The 15,747-nt window shown below is 43.0% G+C and overlaps 1 protein-coding gene across 1 annotated transcript in view; it reads right to left on the minus strand.

The window, feature by feature from the left end:
- The window catches only part of COL22A1 (collagen type XXII alpha 1 chain), a 250,200-nt gene that overhangs the window by 128,312 nt on the left and 106,141 nt on the right, over positions 1 to 15,747 (minus strand). Inside the window, exons 7-12 of the mRNA XM_063131168.1 lie at positions 13,952 to 14,227; positions 12,255 to 12,335; positions 10,844 to 10,957; positions 8,331 to 8,375; positions 3,825 to 3,869; positions 3,307 to 3,345 (exon numbers count right to left, since the gene is read on the minus strand). Coding sequence (XP_062987238.1) covers positions 3,307 to 3,345; positions 3,825 to 3,869; positions 8,331 to 8,375; positions 10,844 to 10,957; positions 12,255 to 12,335; positions 13,952 to 14,227 — 600 coding nt within the window. The remainder of the gene's footprint in view (positions 1 to 3,306; positions 3,346 to 3,824; positions 3,870 to 8,330; positions 8,376 to 10,843; positions 10,958 to 12,254; positions 12,336 to 13,951; positions 14,228 to 15,747) is intronic.

Consider the following 15,747-nt stretch of genomic DNA (forward strand, 5'->3'; position numbering starts at 1 on the left):
AGAATTTCACCAGGTTCTCCATATATACAAATGACACCTGCTGAAATTCCCTTTTCTATGCAACTGTTAAAGATGCAGGAGCCCTGTCCTCCTCTTCATATGGTCACCCTACTGAACACACTTCTCCTTCATCCGTACTAAGAGAAAGCAGGCATCACATTATCTAATCCACAAGCTCTTTTGCTGATTCAGCCGGGCAGGATGTTTTTTGGTGTGTGTGTGTGTGTGTGTGTGTGTGTGTGTGTACAGTCAGTTAGTAACCCTCCTTGCTGTTCAGAAGAAACTTATGAAGAATTTCAAAGGAAGAACAAAGAGTTCCATTAAGACTAGTAAAATTTCTCAGTTTTTTAATTGATCCCCCCATCCCCAGAAAGAGGAAGAAAGTCCCTTTCAAAGCCAAACAAAACACCCACACCTGGTGTCAGAACAAAAGACCAGGGTCAATAGTATTAGGTGGCAATTCAGCCAGAAAGAGGGTGAGAACAGGCTAACATTACAGCTACAGATGAATGCTCCACAGATCCAAAACCCCTTTGAGTTTTGAAGAGTTGCTCAGTTCTTTTGCCAGGAGAAAGGTGGGGGGGAACCCAGTAGCAATACTTGGCAGAAACACATCTCTGCACTGATGCCAGTCCTATCAGACAGACACAGAGCAAATGTGGTCAGGAAGTGGACATCTTCTCCAGCTACATATGTGCCAGAATTGCTGCCTTGTTTTTTTTGTTTTTTTGAAGGATGGTCCCAGGAGTTTTCTACTGGTGAGAAGCCCAACCTGACGCAACGGACTGCTTGGAAATTGGATCACTTTACCCCTTTTGCTGCCCAAATCAAGGGAATTTTATTCCGGTGCAGCATCTGGTATCCAGACAAAACATCATACTTGATCTTGGCCAGTTTTCAAGTTATTCTGATTAATCACCCAGGTCCTACAACACTGGGTTGTTAGATGATTCATAAATGTATGGGGATTTTGTAATTCACAGCACTTTAGGGCCTCATCTACACCAAGCAGGATATTGCACTATGAAAGTGGTACATAAAAGTCAGGAGCCACACTATGGCTTTATAGTGGTATTAAAGTGCACTGACAACTGTTGGGGCCCATTGACACAGACCATACACCGCTTTCATACTGCTGTATCCTGCTTGGTGTAGATTAGGCCTAGGTTTGCAGAATGATTCCTGCAGATGCCTATGGTACTACTCGCTAACTCTTCCTTTGGTGAAAGCTAGCCGGCACCTGCTTCCTTGATTCTTCGAGATCGATCTTTATAACACCTGATGCAAGCTGACCTGATCCACACTTTTGTAGATCAGAGCTTAGTTACCCCTTCACTTTTGCTCCTATTCAGTGCTCAGCTCAAATTAATGTCTGGGATTGGATAAAGATTTGTGTTGATGGGACGTGACTTTCCTGCTCCCTCCCTCCAATGGCAGTCCCTCCAGCTCCCTGACAACGCTATACAGAGTCAGGAAACCCTGTTGAATGGGGTGAGCTGTTGTGTGGTGGTCAGGGGCTCACCCACCAAAATTGGCTGGAGGAACCTTCTATAACATAAGCCTTTTCACTTGCAGAAGGTCCCTTCCTCCCATGGAAGGCAGAATCTGGATCCAACTGGTGTGTTTTGAGAAAAGAAAATATAAAAATTTGGATAGAAATATGGATGATCATGCAGATGATGATGATATTCATAATGATTACAATTATTATTTACAAAAAAACTTATTATTATTGATATTATTATTATCTCTTGTTTCTCACTCACGGTTGTTGTTATTATTAGTAGTAGTAGTAGGAGGAGGAGTAGGAGGAGTATAGCAGATTAATGGAACAAGACAGAATGGAGTTATGGGTGAACAGTTACAAAAGTGATACATACTGGGAACAGGATGATTTATTCATCTGGATTCCTAGGGGGTATTGTGTAATCTGCTTGGGGCTATGCCATGGCCTATTCATATATAGGGTGACCATGTGGAAAAGAGGACAGGGCTCCTGTATCTTTAACAGTTGTATAGAAAGGGAATTTCAGCAGGTGTCATTTGTATGCATGAAGCACCAGGTGAAACTCCCTCTTCATCATAACAGTTAAAGCTGCAGGAGCCCTGCCCTCTTTTGTATCTGGTCACGCTAGCTATACTTTAACTATTGTGATGAAGAGGGAATTTCACCAGGTGCTGCATGCATACAAGTGACACCTGCAGAAATTCCCTATTTTATTCAACTGTTAAAGATACAAGAGCCCTGTCCTCCTTTTCATCTGGTCACCCTAGTCATATATCATTCATATATAACATGGATGCCTTCCAAGTCTGTACACACGTTTCCAAATCATGCGGTGACTTCTCAACTCATTGCTGTCTCTTCAAAGGTTCTACTGATTTGGAAAGACAATCATCACGTCAATGCAAACAGACAGGTACTTGGCACTTTCATGGCATAGAAATGACAGACATGGCCACAGCATCCCTGGAAACACCAATCACAGCTTCTGCTAGCAGTCTCACCTACTCACAGAGAGAGCCAATGACCTTACAACGATAAGGAGACAAGCCTAGCAGACACAGACTGCATTGCCCCGTAAATAATAATGCTCCACCACTCTATTTCATCAGTCCCAGTGACATGGCTAGAAAGCCCTCTGTTCCTGCAAGTCTCTTGGCACCCTATGGGCAGGGTTTTGAATCCTTTTATCCTGCTCTCAAGACAGGGAGTGAAGCTTTAGAGATCCTGTGCACCTGTCTCTCAATTGCCCCATGATGAGTAGAAGCAAATTAAGCCGGCATGGTTTAATGGTTAGAGAGTCTGACCAGGACTGGTGAGATGTCCTGGCTTGGTCACCAAGGGAACTGGTTCTAGATCTTCCCAGAGTGCAGGACACGGAATAATGGGCTCAAGTTAAAGGAAGCCAGATTCTGGCTGGACATCAGGAAAAACTTCCTGACTGTTAGAGTAGTACGACAATGGAATCAGTTGCCTGGTGAGGTTGTCTGCTCTCCCACACTAGAGGCCTTCAAGAGGCAGCCAGACAGCCATCTGTCAGGGATGCTTTAGGGTGGATTCCTGCATTGAGCAGGGGGTTGGACTCAATGGCCTTGTAGACCCCTTCCAACTCTGCTATTCTATGATTCTATGACACCATCTCTCAACCTAGCCTATTTCATAGGATTGTTTTGAAGACAAATGAGACAGGAAGGACTATGCATGCCATCCTAAGTGAACTCCTTGGAGAAAAGGCTGGATATAAACATAATAACTAAAACAAATGAACAAATTAAATTTGTCAGCACTGAGTATGACCATACCTTTTCTCCTTTTCCTCCTTGGCCAAATGCTCCACCACCCTAAATGGAGAGAACAAATCTGTGATTAATCATAACCATGGGATAAGAATTCTCAAGAGTTTTGATGGTTATCCATCTATGCAAACAGATATTTAAACCATCCTAAGAGCAAAAAGCCCATAATAGTTCATTTGCTGTATCTCAAATGTAGGTAGATTGATGGAAAAGAAAGATGACACACCTACAGGGATCTGGGGTGTGATTTAAGGCCCCTGAAACACGAGCCATCAGAGATGCAAATAATAATAATAATAATAATAATAATAATAATAATAATAATAATAATGTCTTCAGATTCAGAATGATCCTCAACATCAAAAAATGCTGACTTAGGTGCACAGCCACACAGATGGTACAGTCCTCTCTTGGGATTATACCAGGATTATATTTGAAGGAACCTGGGGGATCGCCTTTTTTGAAAGTCCTTTTCCCCACGCAAGTCAAAGTCTCCCTAACATGTTAGTGTAATATTTTCTTACCGGTTCTCCCTTCGGGCCAGGAAGTCCAATTGGTCCAATTTCTCCCTTGACAAAAAGAAAGGAATGTTAGCCCCAGAGTATGAGATGCAGTGGTTTAGTAGACCAACTAGTCACCAAAATCATCAGAGTTTTGTGAATTATATTCTTCTTCATTCAGTTTCAGAGCAAGCAAAGAAATGAAGAGCGGTCTCTCCTCGCAGTACCGGCTGAGTCCCTGGCTTTGCGCAGTGCATGTTGTACCCATGGGGAAGTGATGCACCATGCAAAACTGCTCAGTAAGAGCTGGGAAGAGCACCCACTGTACGTAACACCAAAACTTGACTTTGCTGAAGTTCTCCAAATTCCAACTAGAAGCTCGTTCTAACTCAAATCCATAACAGATTATGAGCTTCTCCATTTTTTATGTGTAATTTCCCCCCAAATGTACACATCAATTGTGCGCATCTTTGAAATATACACATTATTCTCCCATGGATTAAATGTATTGGTGCACATTTTCAAAAGTACACATAGGCCTTTGCTAGACCAGGCTATATCCCGGGCTGATACCCGGGATCACCCCTGTGCGTACAGATGATGCACAGGGGATCCCGGGCTCAGGCAGGGATCAACCCTGCCTGCCCCCAGGATATTAGTCTACCCTTTGGCCCCGGTTTTTCCCACAGTCTCAGGCCACGAGCGTTTAGCCCGTTCTGGGGCTTTTCCAGGCTCCGTACAATTACTCATGTGTTGCCGGGAGAAGCCGTGCATGGGGTGCAGTGCTCCCCAGGAGTGCTGAACCCATCGGGGGCAGGGTGGGGGGAGCAGGAAAATGAATGTAATTTTTTACAAACAAGCCTTACCTGTGCGCATGAGCATTCATGTGCATTGTCCCTTTAAGAATAAAAAATGGCGGACGCGACGGGTCTCTTCTTGAGCTCATCGCGCCTGATGTATAGACTAGCGCAACAGCCCACGATAGTTGCATCGTGGGCTCTCCTCTCCTCCATCGCACATTTACCAGTAGGTCTAGCAAAGGCCTAAGTTTCATGTGCAATTTTCAAATGTACACATGCTGTGGAAAACATTTCCAAAAGGTAAATGTATGGACCTTGACTCAAGATTGCACCTGAGTCTGGGTTCAATCCAGAAGGTACAAGATGGGTAAATCTTGATCAAATACAAGCTGAAACTATTTTTTTCATACATCCCTAGCTGAGTCCTCCACTACTCACAGGGGATACTATGCCTCCCACTGGGGATTCCTCTGGGGTTTGGGATTGGAGACCAAGGGCAGAATCTAACTAAAGTCCTACTTAGAGTAAACCTATTGGAATAAATGGGACAAGATAGTCACAACTAAATTAAGTCCCATTCATTTCAAAGGGTCTACACTAAGTAGGACTTTAGTTGGATTCAACCCCAAGCCCTGACCCCTGGAGGAATCCAAGGAGAATCTGGAGGCTGGAGGTTCCACATCTCTGAGTTACATGAACAGGGTCACCTGTTCATGCAGGGTATCAGATTGTATGGAAACCTTTGTACGTAACGCAGTTAAAGACTTGAAGGCTCCCTCCCTCCATATGTGCGTGCTGTACACACTGACTCCAAGGGATGAGATTAGTCGGACTGCCCAGTGTCAGGGGTGGGCCTAGTCAGCCTAGTCATATATCAATAGAGCATGAGAGATTTGAGCGAACAGGGCTGGAGTAGCCGCTAGAGAGTGGGGGCATTCAGACAACATGGTAACCCACACTGAATGGTTGAGTGTGGGTTGTTGGTGAACCATGGGTTGTTTGTTGAACCATGGGTTAGCCTGTTGTCATAACATTCACAGAGTGGCTTCTAACTATACACCATGGCTTGTTAACCACACTGAACAACCCAACAACAAGTTGTGGGTTATCAAAGAGGCTTGTTTGAGTAAATAAGTCACATTGAATGGTGAACAAGCCACCCTGTGAATGTCCAGACAACATGCTAACCTACAGTTTAACAAACAACCCAGGTTTCAACAACAACCCACACTCAACCACTGACCATGGGTTATGGTCAGTGGTTGTCTGAACAGTGTGCGTAATCCTTGGACCAATATGGGGCTCAGATTCTTCTGCAGGGGGGTGCTGTGGCCTGAGCATTCTAACTTCAGGAACAAAGTATCAAAAAGAAGATGCAGTGAATAAAATGTGGTAACACAAAACGGGATCACCCAACCAGGCATCCCTCTGGGGAAAAGCTAATTTGTCTAACCTTTTGCTTTTCAGGTTTGTCAAACGGGAGAGAAAAATAGGGATGTGTGCAAATGTCCTTTGGGGTGGGGGAACAGAAAGCTTTCTTTATTATGTTAATAGCAGTGAAGCCACTCAACCCATCTAAAGAGATATGCAGGCAGATAATCTACTCAGCAGGCTAAATAGGAGGCAACATTGACCCGGGCCCAATTTTAGAGGAGACAAGAGACAGTCTAAATAGAATCAGCTTCTAAAGGCTCACTTCCAACCCAGTTATATTAAACTAGCTGAGCTTTAGCATTTTTAGAGTTATCTGTGGATCCATACACCAGGGGGGAGTTATCTGTTGATCCATATTAAAAATATACCCTTTCTATAGTTCCATTCTTACCATAATTTCTCATGTCATTGTGCAAAAGGACCCTCATCGGTTAAGCTGTCACTGATTAAAATGGGACGCTTCTATTTATAGGGCCAGAGAAATGCGAGGCCTTGTTCTCCGGCTGCTCTAAATGGAAATAGGGCCGATTTAGACAAAGACACATCTCTGTACCATACCATTTTGAACCATATCTGGGCGCTCAAAGTATATAGTTTAGTGTGTGTGTTTCTGTACGCGCATTTCCATTTTGGGGGCCCGAGCTCAGCTCATAAGCTCCTGTCTTCAGCTGAAGAAGTCTTTTAAGGCAGAACTGTGTTCAAATGGCCTCTCAGCTCTTTGTTGGCAGAGAAATTGGGGAGGGGGGAATTTCACCACATTTTAGCCAGGGAGATAAAAAAATCTCCAACAGTATATTGGGGATAGGCCTCAACATTAGCCATAGCACAGTTTCTTTCTTTTTTCCCCTAGCCTTTTTTCCAAGGGTCATCCTAAGGTCATCCCTGTGCATCTAAGTGATGCACAGGGGATCCCTGGGGCAAGCAGGGATGACCCCTCCATTTTCCCCAGATAACCGAGACCTCGGTTAACCCAATTTTGCCCGTGGTCCCAGGAAGATTCCAAGATCCACGGGGGTGCGGGTGCCCTGGCTTCCCGCCTCCTCGTGAGTAACCATGGCTATCAAAATGGGCACAGAGCTGTTTGGGGGACCTATATGCCCTTCAGGGGTGGGAGGCAGCAATTTCATCATGCCTGGGATAGCAGGGTGTGTGGTCGGGGGAGGTTTTTTTATTTATCTTTTTTGCCATGCGTGCATATGGGGCTCCTCTTCACACACACACACACACACACACACACACACACACACACATAGCCGTGACATTCCTCTTCCCTTCCGGGATGTCATGTGGCTGTCTAGACACTGTCTAGACCTCCATTTTGAACCTTCCACGGCCCCCTGGACCAAGTGCCATTCTGTGGCCCTGTGGTAGAGGGATGGTGGCTGCCGCCAGGGGGGAAGGAGATGGATAATGTTCACAGAAAATACTGCAAAATGGTCTTGTTCTAGTGGGAATCAAAAAAGGGGAAAAAAATCATACATTTTATCAGGAAAACTTTGTCTGAGAAATTTTGGCTCAGCTCTGTTTTAGAGTCACTTCTCACGCTCACTGCATCTCTGTGTGGCATGAGCACCAGAGAAATGAGTGCATGAAAAATGGGCTAAATGTATACTTGGGCGTGTATTTTCAGACTAGTATCTCTCTCTACGTGTGCTAAAGCATTTGATACCAGTATACTATACAAGGCGGGCTGATACCTTGGATATAAAAATCTGCTGGGCTACCAAACACATGATGCAGTATGGATGTGATGTAAGTATGCATGTATGAAAGGATTCAGGGCCTTATAATTAACAACAACAACAAGAGAGTGTAAACAGGATCAGACAGAATACATAGGCCTCATCTACACCAAGCAGGATATAGCACTACGAAAGTGGTATGCAAGCAGTATATAAAAGGCAGGAGCCACACCAAGCAGGATACAGTGGTATGAAAGTGGTATGTGGTCTGTGTCAATGGACCCCAACAGTTTTCAGGGCACTTCAATACCACTGTAAAGCAGCAGTGTCGCTCCTACCTTTTTATATACCGCTTTCATAGTGAAATATCCTGCTTGGTGTAGATGAGGCCTTAGACACAATGCATATATCTGTCTGCTGCTCCCAACACTCAACCAACTTACAGAAGAAATAAATCCCCAGATCTGTTTGGTAGTGTTCAGAAGCAATGTACAAATTTACAAATTTAAAACTAATTTATTGTTGTGTGTGTTATAGGGGGAAACAACAACAACAACAACAACAACAACAACAACAACAACAACATGCTCTTTTGTCCCTCAGACAACACTGACCTTCTGGCCTCTCAAACCTTCAAACCCAGGCAGGCCTCTCTCACCCTGAAATGAGAGGTAAAGATTATTTATCAAGAAAAAAAAATCTCTTACTTCCAGTACATTGAGGATCCTCTGTTATAACTTTTTAGAAAGGGTAAGGGTTAGGGTTGGTGCATCCAGTGGAGGCTGGTGGCTCCTATGCCAGTGGGGAGGTGAATCCATTCTGGGTTTCAGCCAGAAGTAGTTAGAACTCTTCAAATTGCTGAATTCATGTTGGGGATAGGGTTCAGCACATTGGATAGCTCCTGGAGAGGCTCCTGCAGTCTGGTTCATGCAGGAAGGATGCAGAAGTGGTGGCCCAAGCACTCGGAGAATTCAGCCACCCCTATCATTGGTTGACTTTGGCCTTGTTCCAGACTCTAAGCCTAACCTTCCTCACAGGGTTGTTGTGAGGATAAAATGAGGAGGAGGAGGATCATGTTAGCCACCTTGGGTTCTTTGCAAGAGGAAAGAGAGTGGGATAGCAATGTAATAAATAAAAGTAACATAAATCTGTATCCAACCCATTCCTTTCAATATATGCTCTAACAAGTGCACCCATTTCCAGGCTAACAAAACTCAGCAGCTCATGCCCTACCTCATGGACTGGACCAGTTTTCACATGGAAAGATCTATTGTTGTCCAAGCACAGGGGAAAGAAGCCCTAAGTTGGCACTGATTTAAACACGGTAGTGCACGCACTGGTAACTTCGAGGCTCAACTGTTGCAACTCACTCTACAGAGGGCTACCTTTGTGCCTAGTCTGGAAACTTCAACTAGTTCAAAATATGGCAGCCAGGTTGGTCACCGGTACACCTAGGGGTGACCATATTACACCAGTTTTAAAATCTCATCGCTGGCTGCCAATTAGTTTCCAGGCGAAGTACAAAGTGTTGGTTATCACCTTTAAATCCCTACGTGGTTTGGGTCCAGGTTACCTGGGGGATCGTATTCTCCCATACAATCTGCCACACACACTCAGGTCCTCTGGGAAGGGTTTACTCCAGTCAGCCACAACTAGGCCGGCCACTGTTACCCAGAGGACATTTTCTTCTGCCGCCCCCAGACTGTGGAATGGCCTGCCAGAGGAGATTTGTTGGCTTAATACTCTTTCTGAGTTTAAGACAGCCATAAAGACTAGCCTCTTCTGGCAGGCCTACCCAGATGAATTTTAAACCTAAGAATTTTAAGATGTTGTGATTGTTATTTCAATATTGTATTGGTTTTATATGCTCTTTTAACTAGTTTTATGTATAATATTGTATTTGTTCTCCACATCGATATTATTATTATTATTATTATTATTATTATTATTATTATTATTATGTCTATCTTGGCAAGCTACATTGCAGTCATTCTAGAGCATAAAGCTTGGATCCTCAACAACCAGGCAGTCTTGTGCAATGGGAAGTCTGAACCAAGGGTTCAAAGAACTGTACAGGAAAGAACGGCCCGCCCAGATCTTAATTAAGACAGAAACTCTTTGCCTGAGTTCTCCTTTGGTAAATGGGAATACCACTGATCTACCTTACATGGGTGCTCTGAGGATAAATATAGTAAAGACTGTAGAGCAGTTTGCAAGCTAAAGACTCAAATCCTAAACATATTCTCTATCAATAATTATATAGCACTTTTACAGCACAATACTAGGAATTGGATTCATTGCTTTCAGTCAGTCTAACTTAGTGGTGAAATCAATTAGGATGGCAATCATACGATACAATCCAGTGCATGTTCCACACAAAACAGTATGATCCTTAGTAAGCTTAGAGGATGGCAACAAGGAAGAGGGCCTTTTCAGTGGTGGCCCCTCAATTTTGGAATGATCTCCCCAACGAGGAGGAGAGGTTAAGACCTTTCTCTTCTCCCAGGCATTTAATAGCATTTAACAACATATGCTGAGTTAGGCCATAGCTAGACTTAAAGTTTATCCCTGGATCGTCCAGGGGTCAAACCTGTTCATCTAGGTGACACACAGGGAATCCAGTGCTCAGGCAGGGGCGAACCCTGGATGATCCCAGGATAAACTTTAGGTCTAGCTGTGGCCTTAGTTTGTTTTTAACGGACCCCAGAATAGCTGTTTTTATAAGGATACTGTTGTTTTTATGCTTTTTATGTTTTTAAACTTCGTATATTTGTTTTAATGTTTACTGTTTTTAACTTTTGTAAACCGCCCAGAGAGCTTCGGCTATGGGGCGGTATATAAATGCAATAAATAAATAGATAGTCGAGGAACCCGATGCACAGAGGAGGAAAGAAAGATGTGGCAAGGTACTAATACCGATAGCTAATATTACTAATCATTTTAATATTAAAACAATAGTATTTATTCATTTTATTAATAATATTTGTAACACTAGCAGCAGCAGTAGTAATATTTACTACTACTAGTAGTAGTAATATCTATTATTACCACTAGTGGTAGAAAATACCTGGTTGAGAAAACAAAAAGAACGTCTAACTTCCTCCCCACGACTCGCACGAATACATACCTTTTCTCCAGGTGGACAGGAGCAATTGACGGTCTTGGTGGGCCCGACCTGCTCACTTCCAACAGTGGGAGTTATTTCAGGGAGAGGAGCTTCCGTAATGACGGTCACTTGGCACTGTGTCCAGAACAGATCAGGGAGAGTACATATTAGGAGTGTGTTTTCTATTTCCATTGTATTATTTGTTGATTGATTATTAATTATATTCTTTATCTTCCCAATAACAGAAGTTCTTTAATGGTTTACATGTTAACTAGTGCTGAGCTGAAGCCCACTCAGAGTTTTCACTAACATTTTCATGAGTACTAAAAAAAACCTAAAAAAAAAAACCAAATCAACAAGAACAAACAAACAACATTCACTCCCCTTCCTGTGATTCCCCCCCCCCCCCAGCACTTGTTAGTTAAAACAAAAAGTAAGGGGAAAACAATGGAACCAACAAGGGCACAATTTTAAAAATAAAATAAAAGGTTAATATTCACACAATCAACGTGTTTTTATGTGGAAAGATCTACTGAGATTGCTAAATTTCACCTAAAATTTAAATTGGAGAATACTTGGTTCTGTGCTAAACCTGTGCTCTAAACTGTTAGTAAAGGCTCTATATTTATTTATTTATTTATTTATTTATTTATTTATTTATTTATCATACTTATACCCCGCTCCTCAGCCAAAAAAGGCTCTCAGAGCGGCTTACACTTAGCAAAAAAGACAGTTTGGGTTCGGGTCCAGGTTATTTGAAAGAACGTATTCTCCCTTATGAGCCTGCCCGTGCTTTGAGATCTTCTGGAGAAGCCCTTCTTTCAGTCCCACCTTCTTCACAGGCACGCTTGGTGGAAACATGGGAGAGGGCCTTCTCGGTGGCTGCTCCGGTGCTCTGGAACTCTCTTCCCGGGGAAGCTAGGCTGGCTCCCTCCTTGATGGGCTTTCGGAAGCAGGCTAAAACTTTTTTGTTCCAGCAGGCCTTTGGAGAATAGTCTGGCCCTCCATCTATGTTAATGTCTTATAATTTTGTTGTGTATTTTAAATGTTTATGATTTTGTTTCCCCCCCCCATGTATATTTTAAACTTTGAAAGGCCGCCTTGAGGCCCAGCATTGGGCAAAAGGCGGGATACAAATAAATATAATAATAATAATAATAATAATAATAACAATGCTGTGCATTACCACAAAATACTGCTATTATAATTACACTGTATCTTATATTGGAATAAAAACTGAATCACAATTGTGTTTTTAATGTACAATTTCCTCAATAAATCTCAAGGACGTTGCCGAGATTATTATGTATGTTTCCATTTCGGATAACACTTTTCACTGAGTCATTGTTGCATGTAGATGTTGTCAGACACACACACACACACACACACACAAACACACACACACATGCGTAATGTATAAACTTAAACTTACGGGTCCAGAAGGAATGTCACAGCACGTTTCCAGCTCAGCGTGTCGAGAATCACAGTAAATAACCATCCGCTGAAGGTCAAACTGAGAAAAAAAGGAAATCACAGAAGTCACCTCTCAGGGATGGTTACCTTGATCCCTTCTGTACTGTGCTTTTGGCAACCAATCATCTTAATGATACATGATAGAAGATTACTTTATAGATTACACTTCTCCTACAAAGAGACTATCTCTACCCAGGCAAAAAACATGGGAAAGGATGTATATCAGGATGGGAGAGAAACTGGTCAGCATTTTAATGAGAGCTTACCTAATTCATACTAGCCAAACTAATAGGCCAAATGAAATGCAGCAATTCTTGGATATTCACACTATTCTGAATTTTGCAATGCACGTTTTCCAATAGTAATAATTTTAAAAATGATTAGATTAGCGAACCCTGTGCACAAAAAGGCATATATTTGTGACAATGGCGTATAAAGATGCTGTCATAAATTGCACAATACTTGGCAAAATTGCCTAAAAATGCATATATTAGGAGAAAAGGGCATGAGAATGGGTACAGGTTTTAATGTGGACCTTTTAAAAAAGCAGAGCCTCATGTGGCGCAGAGCGGTAAAGCAGCAGTTTCTGCAGCCGAAACTCTCCCCACGGCCTGAGTTCGATCCCAGCGGAAGCTGGTTTCAGGCAGCCGGCTCGGGTCGACTCAGCCTTCCATCCTCCCGAGGTCGGTAAAATGAGTACCCAGTTAGCTGGGGGAAAGGTAATAACGGCTGGGGAAGGCAACGGCAAACCACCCCGCTATAAGGCCTGCCAAGAAAACGTCAGTGAAAGCTGGCGTCCCTCCAAGAGTCAGTAATGACTCAGTGCTTGCACGAGAGGTTCCTTTCCTCCCTTTAAAAAAGCAGCAAACTGATGTAGAAATAGGACGAAATGGACTTAGTGTTCGAAAAATGAGAAACTTACTTTTGGCAAAACCAAAATTGACAGACGTGTCCATCGCTAAATGTGCAAATATATACTTTGTCCAGATTTGGTGGAAAATCCACACAAGTAGAGAGAATATGGATGGTATGTGGAGAGCAGAGGATGTGACATTGGACTGTATGTGACAGCTGGGCAGGGATATCATGCAAAAGGAGGCCGAGGTCAGAAAGTAGCACACCTTTTTATCATCCTGTCACACTCTGTGATACTGCTCCTTTGAGACCCAAGCCAAAATCTTAAAAGAAGACAAAACCCTGTAACTTTCACCACGTTAAAAATGCTCCTCTTGATATTCTATGTATTCTTTTTAGCCATTTTGGCTCTCCTGGGTCACTTTGCCTGGATGGTTTCATATTCTCAGATTTCTTGAAATAGAAAATATTTTTTAGAAAAAAACAGCTCACATTGAGGCCAAGAAGGGATTTTCATATTAATTTAAATGCGAGAGGAGTATTTAATTGAATAATGTTGTTGTTTTTAAAAAAAATCAAAACAAAAAACCTAATACATACATACTTATATGCATACATACATAAAGGATTATCAATCTCTTAAAACATCATTAATGGACCAACAGCTGTTGAAATAAGTTATGCCAATGAAGAAAATGTTTTGGCACCTAAAGTACAATAATAGAATGAGCTACATGCTAGAGTCTGTGGCACAGCCAATCCTGCATTCGAGGTGGCCAAACCTACACCCTTGATACCTACATCAATTGGCATGCTGTCATAGAGGCGCTTGCCAATGACGGTCTTCCCTTGAATGTCGATATTTTCTCTGTCTTCAATAGGCAACGTCTGAACCAGTTTGCAGTCGATATACAGGGAGACGCTCTGGGACTGGATGCTCAAAGCGATCTTATGCCAGTTACGGTCAAACAGGTCACTGACGCGGCCATTTTTAAAGACCACCCTCACTGCGTCTTTGGTGAGTCCAATAGCATTGTATTCCAAGGCCTTGTTTTCACCATCCAGTCGGATTGACACCTTTAGAAAAACAGAACAAAACACAGGATTGTAGATGCAAGATCATCTAAGGCGGGGACGTCTGACAGGCAGGTGTGGGTTATAAGTACTTAAGGAAAGATGCAGTGGGTCAGGCCAAAAGCCCACCTCCTCCAGTATCCTGTTTCCCACAAAGACCAACTAGCTGTTTCTGAGTTGCCCACAAACTCAGCAGGAAGGCAATAGCCCTTTCCCATTGCTCCTCCTTACCCACTGGTATCCAGTAGTAGGCTGCCTCTGAACCAACAGAGGTTCAATATAGACACCAGGACTAATCGTTGTTGATAGACATCTCTCCACCATGAATTTATACAATCCCCTTTAGGACTCTCAAGTCAGAGCGGTCATCATATCTTGTGGCAGTGAATTGATAAATATTTTAGGAAGGTGTTCTGTGTCCAGGATCCAAGGCTGAACACAGTGCTCTGACCTTGGAGCCAGGAAACCAAGCCCGCTCCCCTGCCCCTTCACAGCCAGCATGGAGAGAACTACACTGGCTGCTTCTATGAACTCACCAATGCAAGCTTGGATGGGGGTTATAGGGTGTGTGTCCCCATCCCTCCCTCCCTTCCTTCCCTCCCTTAACCTGAAGTCTCCGCTAGACAGCTGAAATCACCCATCTAGGTATGGAGGGTTACAAGTACCCAGGATAGATCCAATAGGATTGTGCCCTTAAACATTGTGTGAAGAAGTGAAATATGTTTGGATTTTGTAAAGTCTGTTCCATTGGAGTTTTGCACATTGTCAGATGCCTTTCATTCTCTTATCTGCTCATTGACAGAATTGGGTTTCCCCCACCCCCCATTTCCCAAATTTGTGCAAATTTGAATTTGCCCAAATTCAGATTTGCGTGCACAAATTCACTTTTGTGAAAATGTGCAAATCATTTGCATTTGTGAAAACATGCACTTCCCCCCTCCAAATGCAAAAATCCCCCTCCAAATGCACATTTATGGTCAGTGTTTATTTTAATTAATGTATTTTTATGACTAAATTTGCATAAAATTCTGGGGGGGAAAAGAATGGTCTGCAAGTCTGCAGAATCTGTGTGACTCAGGTGAAGCTGGACTGCTTCAGATTCCACACGTTGGATTCATAGAAATCCAAATTCATTTCCACTGTGGATGTCTCTGACATCCCTAACTACTACTAATCAATTTCAAGATCTGGAGTGATGGGGAAGGGTGGGAAATCCCTTTCCCCACTTACTCCACAAGCAAAAGCCGGGGGAGAAAAACATCCAATGTGATGAAACGAAGGGAGAAACGAATTCTCAGGATGCTGAGCTTTTTATTGCAGATCGTAAAGTCCGACGCGTTTTGGCCTGTACTTTCCAAGGCCTTCTTCAGGGGGCTGTACACATACTATAAAACATGGTAAGAAAAACATGTAAGGAAAACTGTGTTCACACCTTCGGGGTGTTCTGGATCCGTCACTCCAAATGACAGCCCAGATAGTGCCAGGAGTGCCTACTATCAGCTTCGGCTGATACGCTGGCTGCA

Source organism: Elgaria multicarinata, chromosome 7 (genome assembly GCF_023053635.1).
Source record: "Elgaria multicarinata webbii isolate HBS135686 ecotype San Diego chromosome 7, rElgMul1.1.pri, whole genome shotgun sequence".
Lineage (NCBI taxonomy): Eukaryota > Metazoa > Chordata > Lepidosauria > Squamata > Anguidae > Elgaria > Elgaria multicarinata.